The sequence below is a fragment of the Ovis canadensis genome, chromosome 16, assembly GCF_042477335.2.
Source record: "Ovis canadensis isolate MfBH-ARS-UI-01 breed Bighorn chromosome 16, ARS-UI_OviCan_v2, whole genome shotgun sequence".
Classification (NCBI taxonomy): domain Eukaryota; kingdom Metazoa; phylum Chordata; class Mammalia; order Artiodactyla; family Bovidae; genus Ovis; species Ovis canadensis.
Genome location: NC_091260.1, coordinates 66,965,711 through 66,990,111, shown reverse-complemented (window position 1 = coordinate 66,990,111; position 24,401 = coordinate 66,965,711). Strand labels below are relative to the sequence as shown.

The 24,401-nt window shown below is 35.7% G+C and overlaps 1 protein-coding gene across 3 annotated transcripts in view; it reads right to left on the bottom strand.

The window, feature by feature from the left end:
- Positions 1 to 24,401, bottom strand: part of CDH18 (cadherin 18) — a 1,279,339-nt gene that overhangs the window by 285,737 nt on the left and 969,201 nt on the right. For all 3 annotated transcript variants that reach the window (XM_069556587.1, XM_069556586.1, XM_069556588.1), the window contains one exon: positions 22,334 to 22,628. In XM_069556587.1, the coding sequence (XP_069412688.1) occupies positions 22,334 to 22,628 (295 nt within the window). The remainder of the gene's footprint in view (positions 1 to 22,333; positions 22,629 to 24,401) is intronic.

Genomic DNA, 24,401 nt, shown 5'->3' with positions numbered 1-24,401 from the left:
ATCAAGAACCTCAGATATGCAGATAACACCACCCTTATGGCAGAAAGTGAAGAGGAACTGAAGAGCCTCTTGATGAAAGTGAAAGAGGAGAGTGAAAAAGCTGGCTGTAAGCTCAACATTCAGAAAACGAAGATCATGGCATCTGGTCCCATCACTTCATGGGAAATAGATGGGGAAACAGTGGAAACAGTGTCAGACTTTATTTTGGGGGGCTCCAAAAATCACTGCAGATAGTGACTGCAGCCATGAAATTAAAAGATGCTTACTCCTTGGAAGGAAAGTTATGACCAACCTAGATAGCATATTCAAAAGCAGAGACATTACTTTGCCAACAAAGGTCCATCTAGTCAAGGCTATGGTTTTTCCAGCAGTCACATATGGATGTGAGAGTTTGACTGTGAAGAAAGCTGAGGACTGAAGAATTGATGCTTTGAAATGTGGTGTTGGAGAAGACTCTTGGGAGTCCCTTGGACTGCAAGGAGGTCCAATCAGTCCTTCCTAATGGAGATCAGTCCTGGGTGTTCATTGAAAGGACTGATGCTAGAGCTGAAACTCCAATACTTTGGCCACCTCATGCAAAGAGTTGACTCATTGGAAAAGACTCTGATGCTGGGAGGGATTGGGGGCAGGAGGAGAAGGGGATGACAGAGGATGAAAAGGTTGGATAGCATCACTGACTCGATGGACATGAATTTGAGTAAACTCCAGGAGTTGGTGTTAGACAGTGAGGCCTGGCATGCTGCAATTCATGGGGTCACCAAGAGTTGGATACGACTGACTGTACTGAACTAAACTGAATGTGAGATTTGATATTACTCAAGTAAACTTTTAATCATATACCATAAATGAAAAAATAAGGAAATATATATATAGCACCAAGGATGTGGGATCTCTCTGCTATATATCATAAATATAACAATAAGATGCATCTATTGAGAAAATTACATTCAATGCCATTTTACAGATGGGAATGTTGAGGTTCATAAAGGTAACATAGTTGACAATTTGAGAAGGCAGAATTCAAGCTGGTCTTACTCTTTTCCTATGTGGTATTTTTTTCCATACTCCAGTGCCGCATCCAATCATGGCTGGATATAGTTACAAAAACTAGTTGATAATATCTAGTTGATAATACAATATCTAGTTGATAATAGTTTTAATATCTTCTAGACCTTTTTCTTGTCTGTTTGCTTGGTGGAATGTAATGGCTTTCCAGATGCATCTACTTAAAGAGAGGTGGCATTATACCTTACCCTCACTCCCACCCAAACCATAGCCAAAGCCCAAGTCAGTAAATATATTTTGTCAGATGAAGGTGTGTGTAAAATACTTAGGAAGAAGCAACCTCCAGGTACCAACAATAGTGCTGCTGTCTTCTGTAGCCTTATAGAATGCTCACAATATTCTTAATTTCGGTACAGAGTAAATGGTTGCAGTAAAAACTGACTAGACTGCTGTAATCCCACCAGCTTGATGTATCTTCTAAACGCATCTGCATGCTGTGCTCACATTACTTTCCTACCCTGTTCTGCTCTGCAGAAACCTAACATCCATCAGCAATTAGTGTTTCCCATGTTTCCGCATTAAAGCACACCTGCTGGGGTCAGGTAACACCCACCCTCCCAGCCTTACTGATGCTTCACTCCTTCGGTGGTTGTCTCACAGCCCACTATTTGGTTTTTGCTTCTCTTACCATTTTCTTAACTTGTTCCACCAATTCAGTCCCTTTTATTGAGCTAAATGACAGAGGATCTGATTTTTCCTGATTAAACTCTAATGCAGACAGAAGGTATTAACAGGTTTCTCCCCAACTACCCTTTATTTCTTTTCTGAATAATGATGATACCAAATATTATGATTAGGTTCTGCATTTGATTCTTCTATAGTTACTACTTTCAAATAGGAATCTAGGTAGGTGTGTGTGTGTGTGTTTACATTCACTAACTAGAAATTTACTTAACATATTGGAATCTGACAAATACATCATTTGGAGAGCTGCCTGTGTGTTTTCTCAGTCATGTCCAACTCTTTCTGACCCCGTGGACTGTATCCTTCCAGGCTCCTCTATCCATAGAATTTTCCAGATAAGAATACTGAAACAGGTTGCCATTTCCTTCTCCAGAGAATCTTCCCAACCCGGGAATCGAACCCGAGTCTCTTGTGTCTCCTGCACTGGGAAGTGGATTCTTTATCACTGAGCCACCTGGGAAGCCTAGAAAGCTGCCTTCTGTATGCAAAATAGACTTTAGGATAGAATGTTTTTTTAACCTGGAGGAAAATACATATGTATATATAGTTTGTCTATTTATCTACTTAAATAGCACATAACACTTTAATACTTAATTCCCTAGTTTACCATATATGATAATTAAGTCCATTTCATTTGCTAATTTTATATCAACTTCTCATCAAAAATTAAATTTATATCTATAAGTTGCTTTAATTTCCACTCAGGAAAAGAATTTCATTTAAAAAATAAAAGTTGTTAACAAATTCAGCATTATTCTGAATAATACCTTGTATTTCAGCTAAATTTTCATTCAATAAAAACAAGAGAAAAAATAAAATCAAAACCAATCAACAACAAAACATCTACTACAGACTAGAATACCAGAGACAGAATTATTTTGTCCTTTGCTCACCAAAAATTGGTAATAATGTTTCAGAAGAGTTTAATGAAAGACAATATATATGCTATTACTATATATTATATAAGGTACATATTTAAAGTTGACATTGATTTCAATTATTGAGGAAATAACTCCAATTTATTTTTTACCAGTTAGCTGAAAAATTAATTTTAAACATTATAATAGCCCAGTGTATTTCACAGTTAGAAAAAAACAAAACATAACAATACAGATATAAAATTAAAATCCTCTTTAATGAGTGCTAAGTTGCTTCAGTTATGCCTGACTCTTTGCAACCCTACGGACTCTAGCCCCCAGGCTCCTCTATCCATGGGGATTCTCCAGGCTAGAGTGGGTTGTCATGCTCTCCTCCATGGGATCTTCCCAACCCAGGGACTGAAACTGCATCTCTTTTGTCTCTTGCATAAGAGACATGTATATATATGAAGACTGCAAGATTAGACCTGGTGGCAGAGACTTATTAAACGCTGCTTGAAATCAACAACTTTTCTTTGACTCTGTCAGTTGCTATCTCACCAGCTGCTTTATTCACACAGACTATGAGCCAGAGTGTAAATTTATTTACAAAGCAACAAAGCAGTTCCCAAACAGGTGCTGTTACACCTCTTTACTCAAAGGACAATACAGAAAATCCCTGCTCAATCAATCTGTTATTATTAATTGCATTTATCTTACAGAATATCTTCAAGAAGTCAAATATGATCTTAGTAAGAAAAATACAACTCCTTTAACCACTCCCCTTAAGAAAAGCAATGTTAGAAATGTCTTACATGTCTTTTCATAACTGTCTCCACTCATTCAAAGGTCTATCTTGTAGTTGTGTACATATAAACAGAACTTTATACAACTTTTCCTGTAATAACAGAACATGTCATGGACATTTCCATGGCAGCTAGGTAAATATAATTTTCATATTCATATGATATTCCATAGTGTTTCTGATATGCATTTAGATTCTTCCAGTTGAGTTTCTTTTTGTTTCTGATAACTTACCACAAACAATTGGGTAAAACAAAAAAGTATATATTCTTATATTTGTGTTTGCCTTTCCCTTGTCATGTATGCATTTCATGCTGTGATAAACTTCTATAGAAGGAGCACAAATTTTGCAATATTCCATGGTGCTATGTGAAACAGCAGTGAAAAATTTAATGAGACCATTTAGTCAGACTTACACTAATGAACACATCAGTGAGAATGGGGAAACATTCCATTGTGATGGCCTCAAGTAAATGGAATCATAGCTTATATGGTTCCTTTGCCAACTATTGTTCAGTGCACTACCAAAAATTCAATACTAATTTTCTTCCATGAAAAAGCTCAATAGCAAAGTCAGATTAGGATCGGTTTGCTAAAATTTAATAGCATATTTCTACCAGAGTCCAGATCAAGATAGCAGAGGATAAAAATCCTGAGCTCACCTTCTCCAACAGACAAACTAAAATTACAGTTACATATAGAACAACTGTTTTCCCAGGTGGCTCAGTGGTAAAGAATCTGCCATCCAAGCAGGAGAGAGCAGTTCAATCCCTGGGTTGGGAAGATCCCCTGGAGAAGGGAAAGGCTACCCACTCCAGTATTCTGGCCTGGAGAATTCCATGGACTGTATAGTCTATGGGGTCGCAAAGAGTTGGACAGGACTGAGCAACTTTCACTTTCACTCAAGACTAGCAGAACAGATTTTCTACAATTAAGGACTTAAGAAAACTCCACATGGAGACCATAGGAGGGATAGAGATGCAATCTAGTCAAATCTACACCCCAGTGTGGCAGTGCACAAGTGAGAGGAATATCACGACTTCATAAGCTTTCCTGAGGCATGAGCCCCACAGTGTGCTCCCCAGTCTGGGAGATGTTCATGGGGAAGACAGGCTTTCATAATGTCTGGATTTGAAAAACAGCGGGGCTTACATCTGGGAGAGCCAAAGGAAACAGATATCACTATTGAAGAGCTTACATACAAACTCACCCAAAGTCCCAGTGCAGAGGGAGCAGCTTAAACTGTTCCTGGGTCATGTGAGGAGATTCATTGACTAATTTTAGGACAGGTACTGAGAAGGTATGGAGGAGGTGGAACTTTCTCCAGGGACAAAAATGCTGGTGGGCATCATTTTTTTTTTAACTCTCCTTTCATCCAGCTGGCCCAGCATTGGTGGGCACCCTTTCTGTTACTCTCCACTAAACTAGTTAACATCATGGACCCTGCCCATGTGTTCCCCTGTGGACTGACACCATCACCCCTCCAAAGTACTTCTCACTCTAGCCCATCAAGTGTGTGTCTCCAGCTCTGCCAAAGACTTTCCAAAACAGCTCACACTGTGGAGTCCAGCCTAGCACACCAGCAATTGCTGTGAGGCCTTGCAGCCAGTCATGGTGGGGCCAGCCCCATGCATCACCACCCTTGTGGCAGTGGTGATCATGCCTACAGAAATCATGACTGGGTCTCACAAACAGCCAGGCAAATTAAAATGGAAAAACAATGTTCTAAAGTCTAGCAGACCCAGCAAAAGCAAGTTAAAGAGGGAAGTTTGTAGCAATAAAGATATATCTCAGGAAACAAGAAAAATCTCAAATAAACCACATAACCTTACACTACAGGAACTAGAAAAAGAAGAAAAATAAAGTCCAAAGTTAGTAGAAGGAAGAAAACATTCAGATCAGAGAAGAAATAAATGAAATATAGACTCAAAAAATAATAGAAAGTATCAATGAAACTAAGACCTGATTCCTTGAAAAGATAAAGAAAATTGATAAACATTTAGCCAGACTCATCAAAGGAAAGAATCGAAAGAAAACACCCAAATAAACAAAACCAGAATTGGAAAAGGAGACATTACAACCAATACCACAGGGATAGAAAGCATCATAAGAGAATATTATAAGTTATAAACCAACAAATTGAACAACTTTGAAGATAAATTCCTACAAATATGCAATCTTCCAAGACTGAATCAAGAAAAATATAAAATATGAATAAGTCAAACACTAGTAACAAAACTGAATTAATAATAATAATAATAAAAGTCCAGGACCAGACAGTTTCACAGGTAAATTCTACCAAACATGTAAAGAAAAATTAATGTCTATCATTCCCAAACTATCTAAAAAATTGAAGATGAAGGACTGTTTCTGAACTCATTGTACTAGGTCAACATCACCTTGACACCAAAACCAGAGAGGAAAACTGTAACACAAACATACACACAAATATAGACCAATATCAATATCACTGATAAACATAGATGCAAAAATCCTCAACAGAATAAGCAAATCAAATCCAACAATACATTAAAAAGGTCATATACTGTGATCAAGTGGGATTTATTCCAGGAACACAAAAATAGGTCAATATTTGCAAATCAGTTAATGTGATAAATCACATTAACATTCTGGAGAATAAAAATTAAATAAAGCAGATGCAAAATGGCATTTAACAAATTCAACATTACCTCATCTTTAAAAAACCTGAACAAAGTACATGTAAAGAGAACATACCTCAACATAATAAAGAGTACAAAATATTTTAAAAATAAAGAGGTAGGCCATTTAGCTTATGAAACCATAAAAGGTCTAGACTGACCACAGAGTTCTCTCCATACCAGGTTATGAGAGCAAGAAAATATTTGCCATTTACTAAGATAGGAAATGAAATTTATCTGAGAGAAACTCGGTGGATCACAAAAGGACTTGCAATTAAGACCGAGAACAGGCAACTATGACCATCATGGACTGAGGCGTGAAAACCATTGGGAACAAAGATCCCTAGTAGACAAGAGCAGAAATCTATGTGGTCACTATGACTTCTCTAGCCTTGATCACTGTATAATCACTGTATGCCTGCTTTCTGGGCACTGGGTATTTATTCTGGACCTCTTCGCTGGGCATGTTCTCCATACCTCATTCTGAACCTTCTCGGTATACCTAAACAATGAACATTCACCCAACTCCTAGTCACTATGCCTTTACTCTACAGCTGATTACTATTCTTTCACTCTATACCCAACACCTTGAAAATGGCAAAACCACCCCAAAGTGTCTCAGAAAAGAAAGTTGAATTTCAACATAAAATTAGAAATCAAATTAAATTAAAGGTTAGGTTAAATGTACTGCACATGAGTTTTTAGAATGAAATTTCAGCATTATATGTCCTAACATTATAATTTCAAACTTAAAATATTTTTATTTTATAATATTCCATAGTAATTTCCATTTATGAACTTTTATTAAAATATAGGGGCAATAAAATAGACTAATTAATAGTAGAAGTGGTAGTTGAGTAGTGGCCAGTGTCTAACATGAGTTTTTTGTTTTGGTGAATTTCTCCAGAAAGGAAAGAAAGAAGAAAGGAAAGGAAGAAAAACAATAAAGTGGCCATAAATATGATACATAAGCTGTGGTACATATATACAATGGAGTATTACTCAGCCATTAAAAAGAATACATTTGAATCAGTTCTGATGAGATGGATGAAACTGGAGCCGATTATACAGAGTGAAGTAAGCCAGAAAGAAAAACACCAATACAGTATACTAACATATATATATGGAATTTAGAAAGATGGCAATGATGACCCTGTATGCAAGACAGCAAAAAAGACACAGATGTGTAGAGCGGACTTTTGGACTCAGAGGGAGAGGGAGAGGGTGGGATGATTTGGGAGAATGGCATTGAAACATGTATACTATCATGTAAGAATCGAATCGCCAGTCTATGTCCGATGCAGGATACCTCATGCTTGGGGCTGGTGCACGGGGCTGACCCAGAGAGATGTTATGGGGAGGGAGGTGGGAGCGGGGTTCATGTTTGGGAATTCATGTAGACCCATGGTGGATTCATGTCAATGTATGGCAAAACCAATACAGTATTGTAAAGTAAAATAAAGTAAAAATAAAAATCCAAAATAAACAAACTGAAAAAAAATAAAATGTTAGTAAATTTTTCCAAATGTTAAGAATAATTTTAACAAGGAAATTCATAAATATATTTATGTGATAAAAATACAGAGAAAACATCACATGGAATAATAGCTCTTCACCTCTATAAAACATTATAATTTGTCTTTATTTCATATAGATTTTATTTTTTTTTAGTTTTTATTTATTTAGTTAATTATTTTTATTTTTTATTTTTACTTTATTTTACTTTACAATACTGTATTGGTTTTGCCATACATTGACATGAATCCGCCACAGGTGTACATTAGCTCCCAAACATGAACCCCCCTCCTACCTCCCACCCCACATCATCTCTCTGGATCATCCCCGTGCACCAGCCCCAAGTATCCTGCATCCTGCATCAAACATAGACTGGCAATTCGTTTCTTACATGATAGTATACATGTTTCAATGCCATTCTCCCAAATCATCCCACTCTCTCCCTCTCCCTCAGAGTCCAAAAGTCCGCTCTACACATCTGTGTCTCTTTTGCTGTCTCGCATGCAGGGTCATCATTACCATCTTTCTAAATTCCATACATATGTGTTAGTATACTGTATTGGTGTTTTTAAATGTCTATTTACTACTATGTTTGTGATAGTTCGTTAGGTGCACATGACACAGAAATAAAATAATCAAAAAAGTGAGGTGTCTACAAATCAGTAAAATACAAGTTCAAACTAATGTGTAATATAAAGCATGTACATGTGGGCTCAGTTGCTAAGTCATGTCTGACTCTTTGAGAACACGTGGTCTATATTCTGCCAGGTTCCTCTGTCCACGGAATTTTCCAGGCAAGAATACTGGACTGGGTTGCCATTTCCTTCTTTGAGGGATCTTTCCAGTCCAAGGATTGAACCCACGTCCCCTGTGTCCCCTACACTGGCAGTGGATGATTTACCATTGAGTCACCCAGAAAGCCCATAATATAAGGTAGTAAGTAATAAAACAATAAGCCCAGGATGCTCTAAGTTCAGTTGTAGTAAGAATGTAAGCTGCATTTTTAAAAAAAGCATTATCTCCATGAAGAGAGTATTTAGTTCCAAGACTAATTTATACACAAGAATGTTCCTTTATCCATCATGAATATTTCACCCATTACATTTTTTACAATTATTTGAACGTAAGTTGAATCTAGAATTGCCCAAACCGATTGGTTTACTTTGTATTTGCATTTCCTACACCAAGGTGCATACATCTGAAAATCATTTGGAGATATATTTTTAAAAACATAATATGCAGCGTTAATTTTTATAAACTGTGTCCAGCTTATGGTCATATAATTTATCTATTCCAGTGAAGTACTTTCTATAATGAACTGAGCAGTTTTTTGGGGGAATTCCAAGTCTAGTCTATGTTCATAAAAAGAAAATGGAGAAACAAAGGAATCTGAAGCAGCATAAAATGTAATCTGGTAGATCATATCAATCATTGGATAAAAGTGAGAAAATAAATTGGTTTGGGGGTCTTTCTTGAAACACAAGTGCAATTATTTATAGGAAAATAAATGAATAATTGCTCCATAAAGTAATACAACATTTTTTTTAAACCGGATATCAGAACAATGATGTTCCAAACATTAAGGTGGTTTATTTTTACAAACTTTTTTCTCCAGACATAAGTGTAGGTAGAAAAGACTGACACGTAATTATTCAATAAATATTCACAAAACATTGTTTTAAGTGATTTACAATAATAGAATACAGCAAAAGTAGAGTAGTGGAAGTTCTGAGCCTTGTCTTGAAAAACATCTGAAGCTTCTGCTCTCACTCTCCTGAAATGCTATCCTAAGAATAAATATGAAGTATTTCCCCCGACTACACAGGTTGCCTTTTCTTTTTGTTGATGGTTTCCATTGCTCTGCAGAAAACTTTGAAAGCCTCACTTGTTTATTTGTGCTTTTAGTATCGAATTGAAAAAGCCCATTACTAAGATTAATATCAAGTTTACCCACTCTGTGTTCCTCTAGGAGTTTTTGGTTGTGTCTCACATTCAACTTGTCTTTAATTCATTTTGAGTTTTGTGTGTGTGTGTGTGTTTGATGTAAGACAGGGATTCAGTCTTGCATATAGCTATCAAGTTTTCCTGATACCAGAAGGGAATGGCAAACCCACTCCAGTATTCTTGCCTGGAGAATCCCATGGACAGAGGAGCCTGGTGGGTTACAGTCCGTGAGGTCACAAAGAGTTGGACACGACTGAGTGACTAACATACACACATACATATACTTTGCCTCACTATATATTCTTAGTTCTTTTGTCAACAATTCATCAACCACATATGAATGGGTACTTCTGAGCTCTTTATTCTGTTCTGTTGATCTGTGTGTCTGTTTTTATGCTGATGCTGTACTGTTTTGATCACTACAGCTTTATAGTATAGTTTGAATTCAGGAGTGTGATGCCTTTACATTTATTATTTCTCATGATTGCTTTGGCTATTTGGAGCCTCTTGAGGATCCATACAAATTTTAGGATTGTTTGTTCTATTTCTATGGAAAACAATATTGAGGTTTTCATAGGGATTTTGTTAAATCTGTAGATTACTTTAGGAAGTATGGATATTTTAACAAAATTCCTACAATCTATGAAAATGGAATACTTTTCTATTTATTTGGTCTCCTTCAATTTCTTTCTTCAATATCTTATAATTTCATTGTACAGATCTTTGACCTCCTCTAGTATATTTACTCCTAAATATTTTATTCTTTTTGATGTTACTTTAAATGGAATGATTTCTTAATTTCTCTTTATAATGTAAAACGAATGATATTCTGAACCATAAACTCTGGTTTGGTTTGTTACAAAAGAAAAGCTAACTGATAGAGAGGAAAAGTTATGAGAATGAAGTTAAGACGGAAATTTTTCTCCAATATATAATTTATCACTTGTCCTATGTAATTGTTCATATTCACTCTGATCTACCATGTGGAATTGTAAAGTCAGCTTCACTTTACTGAAATTATCTTATCCTGAAGTTATGCCCCAGGGTAATAATTTTAAAATGGCTGCTAGAATCCTGGAAGATATCCAGGTGAAGCTCCCAAGATGTTTGGGCAGAACTAAATCAGTTCCCCAACAAGCAGCACAATAAAATAAGCACAGCTGGTGTCTCTTCTTGTTGCTTTGCAACAAAGAACACAGCTGCAAATGGAAATAGGTCTGGGGTTTAGAGATTGGAAGGGAACAAAAAAACATGAAAATGATTAGAGATGTTTTACTAGATCTACGAAGACAAGGGACCTTACAGAATATAAGGGTCATGTGGTAAAATTTTATATCCTCTCCTTATATGCCAAATTAAGTTTTAGTACTCCACTGAATTAAAGTTCATAAATTTCATATTCATAATTTCACAAAATATTTTGTTCTCCCTCCAATGAACTTAGAATAATTATTGCTAAAATGTGTTACAATTTTAAAATGTTTTCAAGTAAGGTTTATCATTGTATATTTCATTAGCATACAGAAGAGAATAGGTAGAAATCTATTTATTTCCTTATAGATACATTTCTGTGAAAAACGAAGATGTAAAATTTATTTCCAAGATTGTGATCTGCTATGGTTTTCTTTGAAACAATTTCTATATATAAAGCATATTTTAAATTTAAGGTGATTACAATGCAATAAAATTAATGCTTTAAACTTTGTACTAAAATCTTCTGATTCCAGGCAAAATTAAAACCAGAATTGCAGAAATGTGGGTATACTTACATAAAAAAGAGACAAATGCATGTGTTTTTTTAAAAGAGATTTATTTACCAATACACACAATTTAAAAGAAAGACCCTTACTAATTTTGTGATAATAATATATGCTATTGTAATATCACTAAATATCTTAAAACAGATACCACTCCATCTGAGAGTGGCAATGCCATTTACAAATAAGATTTATCCATTCTTTCTTCATTTCCCAAAGCCACACATGAAACCTGAACACTGACTCCAAAAACAAGAATAGTTTCATCTCAGGTTTTTTTCCCATTTTATTTGCAATGACAATCAGGAATATTAACTTTCATCATTTCATAATTTTAGGACTCAGTTCTGAGCAACTAGACTTTTAATAAACTTATAGAAAATCAAATTAAAGAAGTGCTTCTATAAAATAACGGATAGGAGATGGTAAAATCATTAAGGCTGGAATGATAATAAACCACATACCACAGAAAAAAAGAACAAAATATATGTCAAATGTGTACTGATAAAATGTATACAAGCCTCATCATAGTCCTCTCAGGTTACATTATCCCTCTATGATATTATAATGTCATTCTGTCCACATAAGTTCATTTTGTTGAAGGCAACCACATTTTTAGATAAGTTTAAGAGAAAGCAAAATGATAGCCAGTAGCTTACTAGACATCCATCATAACCCAAAGGGTCCTTTTTAAATCAATGCTATAAAAACAGGCTTTTTTTTTTTTTAAATGGGAGCCACAGTGACTCTCATGCACCACACTGTTACTATTTCTATAAGCACAAATACTTTACACAGTGGTTTTCCTAGCTATTTTCATAAAGGTATCTATTCAAATATGACAGTTAACATCTAAACATGAAAACTGCTTACCCGGCAGATAGAATTGGTTTTGGTCACAAGCATATAGCATGAGGGAGAAGGAAATGGCAACCCACTCCAGTGTTTTTGCTTGGAGAATCGCAGGGATGGGGGAGCCTGGTGGGCTGCTGTCTATGGGGCCACACAGAGTCAAACACAACTGAAGCAACTTAGCAGCAGCAGCAGCAGCCTATAGCATGAGCATTTTAACACTATGGAATTTTCTTGGACAAGTATTATTTCTTAATAAGTATTTCTTCCATTCATGTTTCTACTTTGAAGTTGTTTTATTATTTTATCTTGCATGTTTCTTAGGAGAGTGATTCTCAGCTGTGAGCAATTTTGGCCTCCAGAGATCTTCGAGCAATATCTGAAGACATCACAGTAAGGCAGCAAGAGGAGAGATGTTGTTGGAATCTAACGAATAGAGAGACCAGGGATGGCGCTAAACATCCTACAATGCACAGGACAGTCCTCCATAACAAAGAATTATCTAGTCCAAAATGTTAGTAGTGGCAATGCTGAAAAACCCTGTTTTGGAAGGATATGAGTCCCTAGATAATAGTTGAAATTACATGGTGTATGTAAATGCAAGAGATAAAGGAAAACCTTATATTAGAACATGCATCAAAAAAGCACTTCAGTTTATTTTGCATCTTTCTTTATTGAAATACCCAAAATGTCAAGACTTTGTCTGCTGATTATTACTCACTGACAAGACATATACAACCAAATCATGCTTTTCTCACAGGCAATACAACACACAGCAATTACTGGGAGGGCTCCACAATCATTTCTTAGCACTGTGGATATACAAGAAACAACAATCTGATAAAAACGTGCACGCATGAGAAATCCCTAGAGGTGCTTTCTCTTGCCTCTTCTGTTTTCTCAGAGCACATTTTGCAAAGCTCTACAGGGAACTCGTCAGTTGTATGATGATTCTGCTTATTCTTCCTTAACCACACAGACACACACACACACACACACAAACTCTAAGCTATATAACTGCAGGGAAGAGAGAGGAATTGTCCTTTATGCAAAATGCATTTATTTTTTCTCCTCATCTAAGCGAAAAAAAAAAAAAGTCCATGTTTTATAAAAGATTCAGAGGATATTTTCTCTGTCTGCAAGCAGGGCTCTCAGTCCAACTGTACTGTTCCTCTATTTTTTGCTTATCAGACGCCATATTGAAAATGTGTTTACACATCTGCAACCTGCTCAAATGTAGGTACTTTTTTTTTTTACTGTTTTATTACTAGACCATATCACAGTTCTAAGCAAACTAAGTTCCTTCCCTCTCTCTCCTTTCCAGAAGAATTAGACAATTTAAAGAATAAAGATTTTTTTAAGGACTGGATGATCCAAAACTCAAGTAATGTGCATATGGTAAAACCAGTGATCTTATTAGGCACCTTCTATTGTGAAAATTTTTTTGTCAACTATCCCACTCTTGTAAGCGATTATTACTATTGGAAATTGATATAGCTTTAAATATGAATGCTATTATTTTTTATGATCATATAACACTTTTTATTATTATTTCACAAATAACATATATATATATACATATATCAGTTTAATAAAGAAGAATCATGATGAACTTCTGTTATACCAAATAAAACTGCAGCCTTTTTTTTAGAAGTAATTGCTTTCACTGATGTGTGTGGTCTCCATATATTTCTATGTGTGCATTCATATTCAGGAACACATATTCATTTTTCAAAAAAAGGATGCTATTCCACACAGATTTCTGAAAAATTTCTCACTAAAATACTCTGGATCTTTGAATGTCAGTATACACAGTTTAAATTCATTCATTTTAAGCCTGCCTAGGGTATCACTGTATGAAGAATAATTTGAGAACTTCACTGTACTTTAAGTATGTTTTCTACTTTTCACCTCTGTGCACAATACTACAATGGGCAACTTTCAACATACAACTTTAGATATCCATGTCAGTATATCTATATAAGAGTCTTCTATTATAAATTTATGTTCTTTTAAAAATTTTGATAGATATTGCCAAACTACTCGCCAAAAAACTATGGAAATCAACATTTCTGCTAATAGTTCTGCACACTAATAATTTTGTGAATTATCAAATTTGCATACTGGATAGGCAAACACTGCTATCTCTTTCTCCTTTGAGCTTTTTAAATTCCTAGTGAAATTTGAAATGTTTTAATACAAGTAACATTTATTTTCCTATGAATCTCCTGCTAATGTAATTTACCCATGCTCATTTGGTTATAGTGCATTTTTCTTATTATTGAAACAGTTCCTTTTGTTGTACTCAGTTGCTCATTCGTGTCTGACTCTGTGTGACCCCATGGACTGTATAGCCCACCAGATTCTTCTGTCCATGGAGATTCTCCAAGCAAGAATACTAAAGTGGGTTGCCATGTCCTCCTCCAGGGGATCTTCCCAACCCAGGGATCGAACCCAGTTCTGCCATACTGTAGGGGAATTCTTTACCCTCAGATACCAGGGAAGCCCGAAACAGTTTCTTATGTAAGGAAACTTAGTACTTTGTCTGCCCTATGTGTTTGTATTTTAGCTTATTATCTTTCATCTTATTAGAGTTAACATAATTATTTGATATCTTTATTTTCAACTGTTTATTCATTTAAATTCATATCTTATTTCTGACTATTAGATTCATATCTTACATTAAAAATCCTTCATCACATTTGTTTGTTTTACTTTTCAGTGGTTGCATTTTTATAAGCTAGATCATGGCATCTGGTCCCATCACTTCACGGGACATAGATGGGGAAACAGTGGAAGCAGTGTCAGACTTTATTTTGCGGGGCTCCAAAATCACTGCAGATGGTGATTGCAGCCATGAAATTAAAAGATGCTTACTCCTTGGAAGAAAAGTTATGACCAACCTAGATAGCATATTCAAAAGCAGAGACACTACTTTGCCAACAAAGGTCCATATAGTCAAGGCTACGGTTTTTTCCAGTGGCCATGTATGGATGTGAGAGTTGGACTGTGAAGAAAGCTGAGTGCCAAAGAATTTATGCTTTTGAACTATGGTGTTGGAGAAGACTCTTGAGAGTCCCTTGGATTGCAAGGAGATCCAACCAGTCCGTTCTGAAGGAGATTAGTCCTGGGTGTTCATTGGAATGACTGATGCTGAAGCTGAAACTCCAGTACTTTGGCCACTTCATGAGAACAGTTGACTCATTGGAAAAGACTATGATGATAGAAGGGATTGGGGGCAGGAGGAGAAGGGGACGACAGAGGATGAGATGGCTGGATGGCATCATCGACTCAATGGACATGAGTTTGAATAAACTCTGAGAGTTGGTGATGGACAGGGAGGCCCGGAGTGATGCGATTCAAGGGGTCGCAAAGAGTTGGACATGACTGAGCGACTGAACTGAACTGAACTGATTTTTATAAGCATATTGAATGTTTCAGTTTTATATACCTTAATTACAGATTTATTTACCATTTATATTGTTGTTAAGTGTTGGGGAAAACACAGTTTCATATCACCCAACACTGTAACCATGCCTAGTCTGAACTCCACTCCTTAGCTCAGTTCATACAGATACTTTCCACACAGAATTCACCTCACTGTCCACACCATCTGGGTTATTAAGGTTTTTCAGCTACCTGGAGCTTTTTCTTTCTCCACAGTACTTCTTTCCCCACACTATCCCTGATGTATGTATTTTGGGGTTGTGAGAGGGATTTGTGTTAAAAAAGCATTCCCTTATTGGACCCTCTAGGGATTAAATTCGGGTATAAATGAATAGCTATTCCTTTATTTCCAGGCAATATTGGATGAATTTTCCTTTGTATGGTATGCTGATGTTGTTTAGTCGCTAAGTCATGTGTGACTCTGTAACCCCATGGACTGTAGGCTCCTCTGTCCATGGGATTTCCCAGGCAAGAATACTGGAGTGGGTTGCCATTTTCTTCTCCAGGGAATATTCCCAACCCAGGGATTGTAACCATCGCAAAATGCTATCTCTTGAACAAGAGAAACATTATAATAATATCAAATCTATTCCAATGAATTAAGAAGGGGATCCTTACCTCTGGTCCAGTAAACTGTATGTATCCTGGAACACACTATTCCTTGTTATAATTATTGCACAACTAGCTTGATCTAGATTTTGTGTTTTTTAAACTATATTGAAAACGGGAACTCAAAAGCTGAAGCTTAGACATCTCTTCCATTTGTACTTCTTACTAACCCTGTGATCTTGGGGAAATTAATTAATTCTATATTATTAGTTTTATCCTCTATAAAACAAGAATAATTTGTAATGCTGACCTCAAGATGATACAAGCATGGAATTATTACGAATGACATGCAATGTCAGATACATAGTAAGTGCTCAATAAATATTCCTTGGAGTTGTTTTCAATGATCCTTATCACAACTGCTGTAGCCTCATGTGGTCTCAGACTTCAACAAACCTAACTGGATATTTTATAGTAATCAACTTTTGATTTTCTGCAAATCTCAAAGTCAGCATTCAAAACCTCTATCTCTTTTGATCCACTGATCAAAACTTTATGGAGTCAGTCAGTTATGTAGTTGATAAGAAGCAAGATTTAGTTATCTGAAATCAACTATTAGCTTCACCACAGACAGAAAGAAAAAGTGCTGCCCCAGCAAAATCATCTCGCATCACAATTATACAGTAGAGATGGTAAACAGGAATGATTTTATGCATCATTTCCAAATCAAGCAACTTGATACAACTATATTATATTAACCCCATCATTGTTCTGTGATGCTAAAATCTTTCTTCCCATTCCTTTGTATTCAGTATTAGATTCAATTCTTTAGCAACTGTGCTGTGTGCTGTGCTTAGTTGCTCAGTTGGGTCTGACTCTTTGTGACACCAGGGACTGCAGCCCGCCAGGCTCCTGGCTTCATGTTAAAACCGAGAATTTGTCTGAGTACCAATTCAGACTGAATACAGCTGTGTACATCTGAAATCCAACTCGATAACATAAAAAGACAAGATTTACTTTCTTAAGGAAGCTCTTGGGAGTCACAGACCAGGTCTGGAGCATCAGTTCTGAGATGGATCATCCTTTCGGGCCTTTTTATCTTTCTGATCCATCTCACTTAGCAATAGGCTTTCATCTTTATGGTTGCAAGTGGCTGATGTATTTTGAGACCACATCTGCTTTAGGCAACAAGGAAAATGGCAATGGGTAAAATATCCGTGCCAGGTGTGTCTTTCTGGCAGGAAGCCTGTATCTTTCCTGAAAGTTCCACCTACTAGCGTACACTTAACATCCTACTATTTAGAATTACATCACATGGTCATTTTTAGGTGAAAAAAAAATTGTAGTAAATGGACATTTAATTCTGCATAGTGTCAACCTAAGCAAACTGTAGGGAAAGAGAAGCCGAATATTAAATAACTAACATCATTTACCTAAAGGGAAGAAGCATGATTCTATTGTTTGTGTCAAATGGCATATTCTTTAAATTTTCATTTTTAATTAGAGGATAATTACTTTACAATTTTGTGATGGTTTCTGCCATACATCAACATTAATCAGCATCAGGTATTCATAAGTCCGCTACCTCTTGAACCTCCCTCCTACTTCCTTCCCCATCTCACTCATCTAGGTTGTCAAAGAGTACCAGCTTTGGGTGCCCAGCATCAAACAGCAAATCCCCGACTATTTTACATATGACAATATATATGTTTCAATGCTATTCTCTCAAATCACCCCACCCTTTCCTTGCAGCAAATGCCATATCTATCAAGAGTATTAGAGAACAACACTCTCTTCTAATCGCTCCTCCTGCCTCCAAGCTTATTCCATAAAACCTCTTACATTAGAGACCAGCAAACTTTTCTTGTAATAAGCAACACAGGAAATGTTTCAGGCTCTGTGGGCCATATGTTGGCTGCAACTATGGCTCTGCTCCCACAGTACCTAGACTATCATAGGCAAGATTTAAATGAATGGGTACAGATTTGTTCTAATAAAATTTTGTTTACAAAAACAGACCATGAGAACCTACTGTATAGCACAAGGGGGGAAAAGAAGGTAGAATCTGTTTGGAAAACATATATTAAGTTAATCTTAAAAAATGCATTCCAATACGCATTAGGTACACACACATACTATTTGATTTCACTTTTATGAGGTACCTAGAATTGTTGAATTCATAGAGTCAGAAAGTACATTGGCAGATGCCAGGGGCTGGGTGCAGGACTCAGGGGGGCAAATGGGGAATTAGTGTCTAATGAGGACAGAGTTCATTTTGCCTCTGTGCTCAGTCTTGTCTGACTCTTTGTGATGCCCGAGACTGTAGCCCTCCAGGCTCCTCTGTCCATAGGGTTTCCAAGGCAAGAATACTGGAGGGGGCCGTCATTTCCTCCTCCAGCGGATCTTTCCCACTCAGGGATTGAACCCTCATTTCTCACGTCTCTTGCACTGCCAGGTTCCACTGTGCTACCTGGGAAGTCCCACATTCCAGTTTAGGAAGGTAATAAAGTCAAGGGATCCATGATGGTGAGTGCTGCACAACAATGTGAATGTACTTATTGCCTCTGAACTGCACAATTAAATATGGTTAAAATAGTATGTTTTGTATTATGTGACTTTTACCACAACAAAATAGAAACAAACAAACCAACAAACAAAAAAACAGCAGGCTGGATTTGTGTCCACTGTCATGGTTTGCTGGTCCCTTTTGTACCATATTACTAGCTATTTTGTGGTTCTTTTTGTGTATTTATTTTTAAAATCAGAGGCAGTGCAAATATCACTTATTCTTAAGCCCACAATGTAAAGCAAATTCTTTACTATGCTAACCTCCATATCACTTTCTATATGTTCATATTACATGTGCAGTAGATGCTATTATGATGTTTTATGTGTTTATTTTTCCACAATAAGTTCAAACACACACACATACACACACAATATGATTTCCAATATTCAGCCTATAGCTTGCCATACTGTTTCACCAGAAATTATGCCTGGACCCATGGTACAAGACAGACTGAAAGCCTCCTCTGCTTTGTCCTTTTTCCCCAGTGCTTTCAGGCATTAACTTTTCTCCTTCAACCAGGCTTGTCTCTATCAAAGAACTTAAAAATATAGTTGATCTTGGAACAATTTGGGGATTCGAAACACCAACTTCCCTCCTGCAGTCAAAAACCATATGTAACTTGTTACAGTTGGCCCTCGTATAGAAGGTTCCTATAAGGGGACTCACACAGTTCACACCTGTGTCGCTCAAGGGTCAGCTACACTAGTATTGCCCATTCCTACCCTTCTCTCCAAGTCTTAGATGAGGGATGAAATGTTTTGGCTTGCTCCTAAGTCCTTCAGCCTTTGCTACAATGATTTCTTCAGGCTTCATGAGTCCTAAAAGCCCAGTATCATTCACGATGCTCACATGTACTCACTTAGATTTAACTGTGTTCACACACAGGTATATATATTAGATTGCACTTATAATAACTTTTTTCTCCTTTTATTATTTTCTTTGGCTTTTTGATCTCTGTTTTGATTGATTTCAACTATTTTCTATGTCAACTATTTTCCCAAGCATTTCTCTAGATAAAGTTGGAGGATACAGACTACCCTGGTGGTTCAATGGTTAAAACTTCACGCTTCCAGTGCAGGAGATGTGGGTTTGATCCCTGGTCAGGGAACTAAGATCTCCCATGCGGTGTGGTGCAACCAAAAAAATTCTTAAAAAGATAGCAGGATGATATACTTTCTGGATTCCTTTCTACATATTTCTTTCATGCTAACAGATATATCATGTTTTTGATTGAGTGAAGGATTTGGTGTTCAGTCTTTTCTCTGAAGGCTGACAATGGTATTAAATTATTAACCACATTCCAGTATTTCAAGTGAAAAATATGCTGTGAAAATATCTTTTCCTAGTGAGTAACTTTTAAAAATCTGAAGTCTATATAATTTTTTCTTCATTCATAGGCTTTAGGAAAACTTTGCCAGCATCCAACTAAGTTTGATTCTTTTCCAATTAACCCTGTAATTCAGAAAGTTTATTCAACTTGCAAATTCTGTATATTCTACACCTAAATGCTAAAAAAAAAATGTTACTGTTCCTCTCCTTCATCTGCTGTTTCTTGCATTCTGAGAACATATGTTATTCTCACACTATGTCTAGTTAATATATCCTCTAAGTCTCATCTATTTCTCACAATTTCCATATATTTGTATTTTTATTCTCTGATTTTTAGCTCCTTCTTCCAGTCTTGGAAGTTCTTAAGTTCCGGGAAAACAATTTGGGTCTTATCAGTGACCCTATGTGCCACAATGTACGTATTGTTTTTCTGTTTTTTACTTATTGTAGAAAACATGGCTTTGAGTTATAGGAATCTCTCTGCAGTGTCCTTAAAACATGAATGCTCTGATTACCTAGTGTTCAATATTCTTTTTTGGTAATGACTGCTGTGCCTGTTTTCTTCTTTGGTGCTCTGGCCCTCAGAGTGACGGTCAGTTTCCAATGTGCTCCCTGGGGTTCTTACGTGGCCCCTGGCAGTACCTTACCAGCGACATTCTCACAAGTGATGGTGTCACAGAGCTCTTTGCTTTGGTAAGGAGATGATTGGCAAATGTGTTATCAATCCCTTGACAAGCCTCCAGAAGAAAGTGTCTTCTGGAGTTTTTTCACAAACTTTCTTTCACCTGCCAGAAATAATGGTGTTGAGTTTCTTAGCATTGTGTGTGGGCGGGGGTGGGGGGGTGGGGGAGGTATTCCTTGCAGCTTGTGGGATCTTAGCTTACCAACCATCGACTAAACTTAAGCTCGTGGTAATGAAAGTGTAGAGTTCTAATGACTGGACCACCAGGGAATTCTCTTCAACTTTCTTAAGAGACCGATGAGTCTGAGTGTGTTTGAGTCCTTTCCACTGGCTCTCTGAGACTAGACCCTGCATTTTACTCTCGTCTCTGGGGAGTCCATTTGGCAATTGCTTTCTCCCCTGAGATTCTATTTAAGAAGGAAAACTGAGTCTCTCTTTCTAACCTTATTCCCTCACAGCTTAAGGAGCTATCTGCTAATCTCAGGAGAATTAAAAAAGACTAGATTTGGGAAAACAAAAGAAATTGCAATCTCCCATTAAAAAACCTTACATATATGAGACAAAAGATGTTAAAAAAACATATTGCAGAATCATTTCAAAACAGATATAAGTTAAGCCATCCTGTTGTTCATCTTCAATTCATAAGTGCTGCATATCAATTATATCTCAATAAAAGTGTAAATATTTTCCAAATTTAAACATATATATATATATATCCATTTGCACAGAGTGATTTTGTTAGTGACTATAATAACCTAATTCAATACTCATATATATAAACAAGTATATAAAACATGTACTCAAAATATATTTTCTAAATCCAAACTTAGGGCCTCGCAGAGGTAATGAAAAGTTTGTCATTATAGTTGAACTTTATTTTTATTATATTTAGGAAATTCATCTTTAGATAAAAATAAAATAAAATAGCTAGGCTTCAGAAATCACCAGAAGATTGGAAATCTCTATCATGACTTATCAAATACAGTGTAGGCTCTGTATTCAGGAGAGACTGGGGTCAATTTCTTCATGGCAATTCAGAAAAGAACTTGGGAAAATTACTTACACACTGTATACCAGTTTGTATAGCTTTAACGTGGCATTTAAAATATTTCACATGGTTATCATATAGTTTAAAATAAAGGATGCAACTGCTTAAGGGTATCTGCAAATTTTATTGATTAATGTAGCTATTGCTTGTACTATCAGTCCTATTATAATTTGATCATAACTTGAAAGTTGAAAAGACATAGCAATAGATTTCCAACATTCTACTGTAAATATTGACACAAACTGTCACTGATTGTGTTGGTATGGTAAAAAAAAAAAAATTACACCAATTAAGCAAGAATTGCAGAGTATTTTATCATGTATGAATGGTTTTTCCTTGAGATCAAGTTGTTACTTACACTAACAACTTCAGAAATTTGTTTTAATAAATACTAGAACAGCTAGCAGAAATATTCCTGAAAACTTTAGGCCATAGGAAATTATTAAAATGTTTGGAATTTCTTCAAATTTCTTCACACCCCTCCAAATATTTAAATATTAGTCTTCAAAATATTAATTTTAGATCTTCAAAAATACATTAACTTCCAAAATATAAAAATGATTTATCTTACCCATATCTGACATTTCAGGCACAGTTACAATGTATGGTCCATCTGTGAACTTTGGAGCATTGTCATTGATGTCTTGCACTTTGATGATAAACTCAGATTCAGGCTCAAGGGGCTTGTTTGTTCGTCTGTCAATAGCCTGCGCATGAAGTACATAGTGGGTCTTCTGCTCCCTGTCTAGGCTTTTCGTTGAGTGGATGTCACCCGTGGTATCATCAATGATAAAAATAGTCCCAGCACCTTCTCCAGTAAGGATGTACTTGACAGACCCATCACCTTTGTCAGAATTGGAGTGCAGCTGTAGACAAAGACGGAAAAATGTAATATAATATTATATTCCAACCTTACATGGTGTTCTCTGAAAATTGCCTATCTATAATTTAATACTTAATTGGGTTATGACCTTTTTTTTCTCTCCAGTGTCCTAGGTGTTGCTAAAATCATGTTTATCTGCAGTTTTTCTCTATTTGGTATAAATAGGGATATTTTATTATGTTCTAAGAGATGTAATTATTGAAGAAACATTAATGAGCAATACTTATTAAAAGAACAACCCTTGCTGTCATTCTACTAAATTAATGTTTTGCTACCTATATAGAATAAAATTGTAAAAGAAACTACCAGTAAATCATAGTTGTCTTCCATATTTCCACAGGGAATTTAAAAAAAATAATTAACTGCTTGCCATTATATTTCAATATTAAAGTTAAAAAAATACTACAGTAAAGTTGAGATTCAAATTATTTATTAAAATTTCCACAAAATGGACACTTATTTATCACAGAAATGTTAATTTTATAATTTGGAAAAACAAATATCTTTCAGATTGCTAAATTTAAAAAAGAAAAAACCTTTCTTGAAAAATTATGAAACTTTACACTCAAAATTTAAATGGCAGTATAGATGTAATCAGTAAGCAGGCCCTGATTTTTAATTGAGATACACTAATAAATCTCACTTATAAAACTAAAATGATTGAATTTTCTTTGAAAAGACATTATAGGAGTAATATTTCAACAGAGGTCTTCAATAAGAAAGATAAATAATATACATTAAGATGATTAAAAACTCATCATTTAAATATTGGCAAATGCTTTTAAACTGCATATAATTCACACAATGGCTATTATTTATAACATCCAAGTTCAGTTAATATTTCTATGAATAGCATTGCTATATTTCTAGCTAAGAACATCCACAGTATTTTCTTAAATCTCAAACACATACTTGAAAAATTGTTTCTCCCAAGAGATCTGAACAGTTATCCTTCACATGAAACCTTTTTGGTCACATAACCTCAACTACTCACCTTTTGCACATTTCTGACACTCCGAAACACTGAAAATATATAACCTTGTTCACATAGCATTTTGGTTTCTAGCCAAAGTAAAAATTTTCAAGGTTTATGTTAAAGTCTCCGAACTCTTAGAAGACATTTTTAAAGATAAAATACAGAAAAAAGATAATATAAGGAAAGGACTATTTCACCAGGAAAATGAAGGGGTCTGAAACATAAACAACAGTACATCAGGAAAAATTGTACTTATTTCTTGAAAACACATAAGACATAATCAGGGATAAAATTTTGATAGGCATCACTCAGTTAGATTCAACAAATTAAATCTTTTTCAAACCGATTTTTTGGAGTTTTTCTAAAAAGGAAGAAAACTACAATAGCAGAATATAAAAATCACAGCTTTCAAAGATTCACACTTCATTAGTAAATTAACTACTAAAAGAAGCAGTAGACGGAGTTGTGTGGAGACAGTTGTAGGCATGCATGAAAATGAATTTATTCACTTATGTATATCTCTTTACATCATTTTAGCACCTACAAGAAGAAAATTACCATTTAAGCATCAGACATCTACAAAATATCGATTGAGCAGTCTGTTATTCTCCAATTTTATGTCTATCCATGACGAAAACACAGCAAAGGACAGGACCAAATTCTCTGAACAAATGTTTTTAAAACATTTTCTGGAACATGCATGGTATTAAATTAACAAAAGGTGAAGTCATTTTAATAGCTATTGCTATATTGTGTATGGATTATAAATCTATATATAAT